Source organism: Cephus cinctus, unplaced genomic scaffold, assembly GCF_000341935.2.
Source record: "Cephus cinctus unplaced genomic scaffold, Ccin1 Ccin1_scaffold0123, whole genome shotgun sequence".
Lineage (NCBI taxonomy): Eukaryota > Metazoa > Arthropoda > Insecta > Hymenoptera > Cephidae > Cephus > Cephus cinctus.
Genome location: NW_014332857.1, coordinates 2,601,303 through 2,610,450, shown reverse-complemented (window position 1 = coordinate 2,610,450; position 9,148 = coordinate 2,601,303). Strand labels below are relative to the sequence as shown.

At 39.1% G+C, this 9,148-nt stretch overlaps 1 protein-coding gene across 2 annotated transcripts in view; it reads left to right on the top strand.

Moving 5' to 3' along the window:
* LOC107275098 (synaptic vesicular amine transporter) overlaps positions 1-9,148 on the top strand; it is a 26,673-nt gene that overhangs the window by 1,581 nt on the left and 15,944 nt on the right. Inside the window, exon 2 of one of the 2 annotated variants that reach the window (XM_015754880.2) lies at positions 5,861-6,017. In XM_015754880.2, coding sequence (XP_015610366.1) covers positions 5,894-6,017 — 124 coding nt within the window. In that variant the 5' untranslated portion in view covers positions 5,861-5,893. The remainder of the gene's footprint in view (positions 1-5,860; positions 6,018-9,148) is intronic. The other variant, XM_015754882.2, reaches the window with a different exon arrangement.

Below are 9,148 nucleotides of genomic sequence, written 5' to 3'. Positions count from 1 at the left end.
TCTCTCTCTATATATATATATATATATATATATATATATATATATATATATATATATATATATTATATTAAAATATATAGCTATACATAGCTAGGTCGTCTACGATAGCTATTTACTACCCTTACTTACATTCTTCCTGCCCATTCCATAAGGCTTGAATGCATTAGGGATGCAAGGTGGAAATGATTCTTTATGTGGATCTTTCAACAATCACCCTTGTGCGTCCAATTTTGATAACAGTGACGCGCGAAAAATTTTGGAAAATAATTAATCTCAAAAATTGTCATCGAGAGAAAAAAGAATTCTTTGGCAATATGTATTTTTAGAACGCGTAGCATAGAGATATATTGCAGAACTAGAGTGTCTGGTCCAGAGTAAAGAAACAGGTCCATAAATTTAGATCAGGACAAAATTGAAATATGTAAAACAGGCATTGTGAAGAAATACAAAAAAAAATATATATAATTAAATTATTTTATACAAGTATGATGCATGTCTTTTCAAAAATTACTTATAACGGTAGAAGACAAAAGACTTTGTGGTGATAACAAGATTTAAGGGAAATCAGGATAAAATCTGGTAGCAGCAACCATATAAGAATGGACTCGGATGAACTATGTGGTATTATCAATTAGTGACGTCATTGGGTCTATTGTCATCGCAGCACCGCCATTTAGCCTGTGACGCATTTATTTTCAAATCTCTTCCTTATTCGGTATAAACGCACGAACTGAAGTTAGCTCTGATATAGTATAGAAGTCATATAGGCGCCAACTTCAGGCAGTACCTCTGTGACGTAATATTTTGTATAAGGGTAGTTTTGTCTGACAGTTTGGTGAATTAGAACAAAAGAAGGACAGACAGGCATAAGTTGAAAGATAAGATAGAATAGAAGATGAATAAGGGAGACAGATGAAAACTAGTAATGGAGGTAAGAGAAGGGCTGCCAACTTAAGTAGCATAATCGTTTGACCCCCCGTTTGACACACGACTCATTTCCACGTGTCATAACCAGGCCTTCCGGTTTCTTGACTTTCTGAATCTGTCGCTTCTGGCTACGGGACTTGCCATAACCTCAAAGAGACCTTTCTTCGGTCGAAGCATCCTGCCACTGGGACTGTCAGGTGTTGATTTCAAATGCATCCACCTATCAGAATCGACTTTTGATTATTGAAGAATTTTGCAAAAAGAAATATAAAAATAAATTTTTCTTTTTTAAATTCTAAATAAATTAGAATATTCCAGGGAAGCTTACTATCATCCTGGTACTGATAACTTCTAGGATGAGTCTAACAGGATGAAAGATAACAGGATTACAAAGCAATTTGCATAACCTTCACTGACTATTTTACTATCCAAGATGGCCGGGGTACCTTAACTAATTGACAGTGTTGATCAAATTTTCATTATTATATTCCAAAATTACTGTGTATCTCAGACCGAGGAGACAGTCAGTTGCTAATAACTGAAAAGGTCAGAGATATTAAATTCGAATTTTTATTTGTGAACTATTCACACAAAAATTTGGAATTTCTTCTACGTGTCTCTCGTGCCCCTTTTTAACCCACGTTCCTACGTATATACTGTTCGACCCTTGTAGCCGTCCTATGTCCCATACAATCCTTCTTTATTCCTTCACTTTCATCCCTCAGAGGGCAGACATACCGACTGGGTCTATACTACGTAATAAATAGTCGATTCGATTGAAACGTACGAGCAATTCAGTAGGTAGAAGCAATAGGAGTGAACATTTGAATTGACATCCAGTATTAAATTTGTCTCTCTATGAGTTCTCAGTAACTTTCATTCGCACGCAGTTTTCGGAATATATATATATAAAAAAAAAATAAAAGTAAAAAAATAAATTTAAAAATCGATACCGGATACGAATGGGTGAGCGAAAGAGAGAATGAAAAAGAGTGAGAGGGCAGGCGAACCAGAAGGGAAATAGAGAGCCAGAGATGGGAAGAGTATCCTACAGGTAAAGTAATTACTGGTGTAATTCGCTTAGCGTGCAATATCGCGCGACAAAGTGGAGACATGAAGCTGGCCACTCTCATCACCCCTCTGCCTTACTCTCCGTTCCCCTCTTTCACCCTTTATCAGGTTCGACGTCGACAGGGTGGAACCTCGGCCGACGCTACCAGTGAGTTAAATGCGAGTAACTGTATTACGCTACTCTCTCCACTCTGTTAGTTGCCTCCTGTTACTCTGGGTTAGTTGCGCGTTAACGTGCGAAGAAATACGAATTTTCCCCGTAGAATAAGTTTTGCCTTGATTTTCAGGAAAATTGGCAGATTGCTCCCCCGTGACGTCATCTAAAAGAAAAGTATCGAACATTTGGTTTCACGATTTTTTTTTTTATAATTATAACAATAAAAATATAATATTACTAGCTAGTACTATTACTACTGCTGGTTACTATTGGTACTGTCTTTTCATTAAGGGATGCAACTGGATCCCTTGACAATGAAAAAAAATATATATAATCCTACGCGTTAGAAGTTTCGTGGCCTACTTGTTGAAGCTGGAAGCAACAGTTTGCTCTTTAAGCTCAACCCTCTACGAGTTGGATTCTCTCTTTCGAGAGCGGATGGTGGGAAGTTAAGGGTAAGCAAGGGAGGTAGGGCAAGATATAATGGTAGATCAGCTGATACTATAGAGGTAGTTAATGCCTAGTAATATAATTCTATAGTCACGGATAGGAGTTTGATGAAGGTTGTGGAAATTGGAGGATGCGGCACGAGTCTGCTCTTTCCCACCCTTAGTCAACGGATGATTTCGTTCAGGCACACTATTCCGATTGTGAGGGTAGCGGTCGATGACAATAGAGGTAGGAAGTCGCGAAGAGATTCGTGTGGAACAAGAGCGGATCTTGTTGAACTTTCTGACGATCCTCGCCAACGTCTTAGATTAGGAGTTCGAGTCGCCTTTCTGATTGAGCTATTCACTCTATGGCAACTGCATTGACTCATGGCGCTTTTCTACACTACTACAAACCCTACCCACTAATTGCCTTTAAACTCAGCCGGTAACTTTCCGACAATTGACAACCGTAGTGAAAATTAACCTTTGATTTTCTTACTCGACTAATATAAAGATTTAACAAGGTTATTCTGGTGTGGAAAGGAACTAAATTTTTTTATTTTCACTATCACTTTTATCCATTGTCAATGGTACTCGTTCGATCCAAATAACCCGTACAGCATTAACCACTAAGTGCAGTACAGTGTATTTCGAATTGACGTAGAAGATCGCAGTAAACTGAAGTGCGATGACATTGGAATTACCATAGCCTTTTGGAAAGTGATCTAGTTTACAGAATATCCCTAGAAATTCCCTAGCAGCACTAAAGATACATAAGACGTAATAAAAGTATCAATACTTTAGTAGCACTGGTGTCATCGGAAGGACGTGATGAAAAAAAGGTTAGTGCTACGGTATATATTAAAAAATAAAAAAAAATAAAAAGAAAATGGCACTGTCACGCTTCACAATAAATTTTAAGGGTTATGACGGCCGACAGGACTTTTCTATTAGTCCTGGATTATTTTCCGACGGGGGTTGCGCTTACTACGCTTACTGCCCACAAGGGTGAGGGATTTGACTTTGGCGATGGTTAGATACACCAGGATTACGTAGGGGTATACTGCATTATACGGTATCGTATAATAATGGAGAGCCAAGGGTGGAGAATGACAGACTGAGAACAAGAGCGGCGACTAGGGGCTATAGTTGTGCGGTCAGAGGGATGATAGCGGTGGATTTTGATAATGAGGTCAGATGAGTAGGCAGCCCCGACGATATCACTTCATCATACGTCACGCGTCCGGTATAACCTGTCAACGGCAAAGCCGAACCAATCGACTGGTTTCAACCCCTTACCAATACAAAATCCCCCCCCCCCGACTCTAGCTCCCGCGGGTACGCTTCAACCCCTTTGACAATAGCCACCCTTTTGATCGCTACTCAAGCGCTTCATTTCGATATGCTCCATTCACTGATGCTTCCACATATCGCCTATGCTATTATTCAGACATGTATATATATATATATATGTCTCTGTTATTTAGAAAAAATCAACGCCGCGTACGATGTTGTGAAATAATTTGAATTTTCCATTATAATTGTTTCCCCCAGCGTGAAGGAACTGTGAAAATAGATGGGGATGATAAAGGAATGAATAAGGGTAGAAAAACGGGGGTGGAAAAAGTAGTAGGAGTACGATCTGGATTCTTCTGGAAAATAATGACGGATCCCAAGGGTATGTTCTTTCAGGAAAATGCTGATTGCTCCCCCGACAATCTACTACCCTACGTCGCCGCTCAACCCACCTTCTCCTCTACGTTCATCTTCTTTTAGTCTGTCAATTTGCTATTCCTCATTTAGGATGAGCCAATCCGCTTTCGCGCGACTATTAATCTCGATTAATGAGATTTTTAGATACTATTACACTCGGGCGAATCGCATTGACATTATTAAGTATTACAGGCTTGATTAGCTGTTTCTCAAAAGAGACTGAAAGTCTTTTGTACGTATAGCTACTGTTATTTATCCAAATTCGACTCCTCTAACGGGGGTTGTAGAGGAGTAGCTACGTTTGGTACTGCTAAAAGCGCAGAATCCTGAGAAATTTTGTAAGGAGTGAATATTGAGTTTAGAATTGGTAAGTAAGTTATCTCGGATGAAAAGGACTGTAAGGGGCCTTTAATTAGTTATCAGAGTCTAATGCAATTAATACGTTAAGGCGATAAAAGAATGAGTCAATGAATGAATTAAGAAAGAAAAAAAAAAGAGAATGAAAATTCAAAAGACCGTTGCTCGAATTTTCATTCAATTTAGAAAATTTAGGCAGTCCTGCTTTCCCTGGTTATTTTCAAGAAATATAAAAAAAAAAAGTACAATATGTAATGACACTCAATTCTCACTCTGCTTTCTTCGTCACCCTCCTTTTTTCTTTAATACTCTCTTACAGCCCTCTTGAACCCCTAAATATGAAAAGCACTCAAGGCCCGTTTCCTCCAGCAAAGAATTGTAGCAAAGAAGTCGAACAATAATCGTCCCTTCGATTTTACCGTACATGTAGGAGTGGCAGGAAAAGCAAGAGAGAGTAAGAGGGGCCTAATACGAGAGAAAGATAAAGATAGGAATTGAACCTAAGTGAGAAAGGGTGAGCGAAAGTACAAATGCCTGAGGATTCCTCCAATTTATGTCGATTTGGTCTGACCGACTTTAAGAGTGGATGACGCCGAAGTTTAAAGTTTTCTCGAATTTCGAGTGAAGGAACGAGACTCCATGAGTCGAGATAACAGTACAGAGAGAAAGTAAAGAAAAAAGAGAGAGAGCATCTCTCTAGTACAGGACTTTTCACCTAAAAATCCTGAAACCTTATCGAATCGGTAGTGGATACAGAGCCTTCAGTATCCAACAGCAATTCCAGGGTGTGAAAGGGGTCCTCGCCGTCGCCATCAAGAGATCCAATTAAAAGCCCATCGTCGAAGGAAGTTTGCACAGTTTACGAACCTGGTTGGCGCAGGGTTCGTCTCGTGTACGAGCTACGCAAAAAGCAGTAAACTCTGCGCTAGCTATTCTACCGATGGACTCTGTGATGACATTGCTGGAAATCAGCACGAAGCAGCATCTTTCCTAAGATCAATCTTCGTCGACCCTCCTTCCGCTAGGTAGTTGAACAATCAACAGCCACCAAATCCCCAGCCAAACACTGAATCTTGAGCAGACACTGTAGTAAAGGTTACGTGATAAATTACTATTTGGGTAACCTTAATGGAAGAGACAATAGGAACTGTTGATTAATTTTTTCAGTACGACCATACCTGATGTCCTGACTATCTGTTCACAGAGCAGCAGGACCAAGTAGCGCACAGCAGGAAGAATGAAGAGGTTAATGGGTGGACAATGGAGCGGTTGGCTACAGCGATGTCGGGAATCACGAGGACTCGTCCTGGTGATCGTTGCCATTGCCCTGCTGCTGGACAACATGCTGCTCACCACCGTCGGTAAGTACCTAAGAATATGATAATGTATTTAGGAACGTCTCCAAATATAGGAAATTGGCGTTAATTATTTAGCAATTTGTTGAAAATCATTTTTTCACAAATAATCGACAGACTCTCCATTTTCCAATCTCATTCTCCAATGACTCTAGTTCTCTCACACGCACCTCGCTAGCACTTCTTATTTCTATTACTCTCTTATTCATACTTACACTCCTTTAGTAGTTCCTCTAGTTCACGCATCCGATCACCCATTGGATCTCACATCTCTTAATCATTTTTAGAACCTTCGGTCGATAATCTCTCATAAAGATTCTCGTATAAATATTCTTACTCGTGCAATCTTTTTTGAACTCTAGCACGAGCTAACTTTACGTATTCTTTTATTTGAATCTTTGACCATATACGCAGCACTGATTCCTAAAAGTATGTATATATTATTATTGTTGTTGTAATTATTATTAATTTACTGTGAAAGTGACTGTCAAAGAAATGTCTCATAAAGCACCAGAAGATGTATCCATTGGATACGTCTCTATAACTTTTAACAGCTTGGCATTGGGTTTCTTTTCTCTCTTTGTCTTTTATACTCTTTGTTATATTTCTGGCCACTGATTCTCAAAGAGACTGAAAGACAATGTGGAACAAAGATAACACGCGGAAGCGAAGGGATCGTTAGAATTCGCAAGGAAATGAGTACTTCGTTCTTTTAAATTTGAAACTCAGGACAGTCGTCAAAGGGATAAATTTCGAAAGGCAAGGGACAATTGACCAATTCCTTGTAATCAGTTTCTTATTCCATTTAGATGAGATTTTGCACGAAAGAAGCGTTACGGTCTGTCAGGTTATTAATTCCGGTGTAAAGGCAACGTAAACTTATGTCGCAAGAACGATGGATGTATGTATATAGACATCCTGTGTAAAAAGGAAGGCTAAAAAGCCACTTTCAACTCTTTGAGTTTTTACTGAATTCTCAACTCATGGAACGTCACTTCCAGTAATGGGTCAAGTATTCCGTGGGAGTTTGTTCCACAAAATTCAGTATCTGAGTAGTCGGTAGGGATTTCAGAGCGATCCAGCAACTGCAATGATAATATAGTAAGAATCGAATAAAAACAAAGTATAGTCAGTTCTTTCCTTATTGGAATTATGATACAGGAATAAAAGGAATGAAACGTAAATCTTAGCAAGTCGCACTTATCCGATCTATGTGGTATATTCTTCGATGCAATAATTATCGATAATAATCCCCCAAGAGATTTTTCTCGAAATTGCCGATCGTATTACGTAATACGGATGCGTATAATGCTTTCCGGCAATCTGGATTTTCATTTAATAATATCAGATACCCGCTAGGATCAAATTCCCGGACAAATGGAAGACAAAGGGTGGAATCAGTGAACTAGACTGAGAAAGAGAGAAAGATAAAATAGGAAACCCGCCGGATAAGAAACGTTATATAGGTAACGATTTTTCCTTCGTAGGAAAAACAATATCCCCAGGGACAGTAAAGGGCTTTACTTTTCTTTTGTGCGATACGGTGGGATTTCCTGCTAGGAAGCTCAATGCCCATAGTGAACGTACATTCTAAAATTGTGAATATTTTATTAGAAAAGCGACTCCCGATCGTTTTACACGTACAGTAAAATTTTTTATCCGTTGGGTTTCTGAGCTGTGAAACATTAGTAGCTTACCTATCGATATTTACTGCTAGTAAAGCCATGTTCTTGTTTAGTTGCGTGCAAAATGAATAAGACACAACCTTGTTCACAGTACTATCTTTTTCTTCCGTTTAGTCATTTCGTAAAATATAAGATTTAACCAAAAGTAACAATCACGGAACATTATTTGAATCCATGTAAGATTATTCCATCGGATTGAAACGCACATCTCGTATAACTGTCTTTACTGATCATTAGTGTTGGAACAATAATTAAATATGAGTTACATGGGAGATATATCAACAATATTTCTTCCTCTGTCCCACCGTCACGTGACCGTGCAGTCAACGATCGCAGCGCGCCACGCGGCTGCGAATGAAATAAACAATGGCTTTGTTATGTGTGACAACCCCCGCCACGCTAGTCTGACGACCTGTATGTAAGGACGTGGCCGTGACCGTTGATGGTGCAACAAATGATTGCGCGAATCGTAAGCAAAAGTTTAGCTGAGCAGTGATACTTAGATTTAGAATTATAATTCGGTTATAATTACTTTGTGACATAATCTGTGAACGTGTGATTTGCTTAACACGCTTACTCAGTGCCTGAACGAGTGTATTATTCTGCATAACAATTGGTGTTTAACTAAGATAAATTTATATTCAGTGGCATCTGCATAGCTACGATAATAAAATCATCTATGGTAAACCTTCAGAGAATTTGCCGGATAAATCTGGACAAGGTGAACAATGGAGCTGTGGGAGGGATGGAAGCATCGATGCCATTGTCGATGTTCCCTATTACGCAATCGGGACCCTTCGAAAGCCTGTGAATTTCGGAAAATTAAATTGCGTCGAGGGTTCCTGCCCATTTTAATTGTGACCCATGACGAGTGACGATAATTGAAAATCGATTATACTTATCTTGGCCACTTACGATGCCACGAGGAATTTCATGAAATTTTGCAGAAGTGTAAGCGCTTTGTAAAGTTTTCTCCTGTTTTTCTCTTTCTCTTTTACTCTCGGTCGTCACGTCATTTTATTATGAAATTAGATCCAAGTGATGCACGTACTTCTCGAAAGTTTGTTTAAACAACGACTCGATAAACACCGAGGACGATTCATTCTAGGATGCTATCAATTTTCTTCTTTTAATTTGTATCTATTTCGCTTAACGGATACTTCGTTGATAATTTCTGTCATCCAAGTTGCCGCTAGTTAGACAACAAAGGACCTTTTTTTATCGCACAAATTGACAAGCTTTCGGTAACAAGCACGTTCTATTTTAAATTCATATTATTCATTGGAAACAGTATATTCAAAAATAGATACTGTAACGTAATTCTTTTTCTTGACCTGACACTGATAGCAAAACATCCGAGAACAAACTATCTTCGAGAACCAACCTACGTTACCTTCGGCCGTCCACCCGTCGTTCGTGCATCCGCAAGCCAGGCGGCCGCCAGCCAATTCT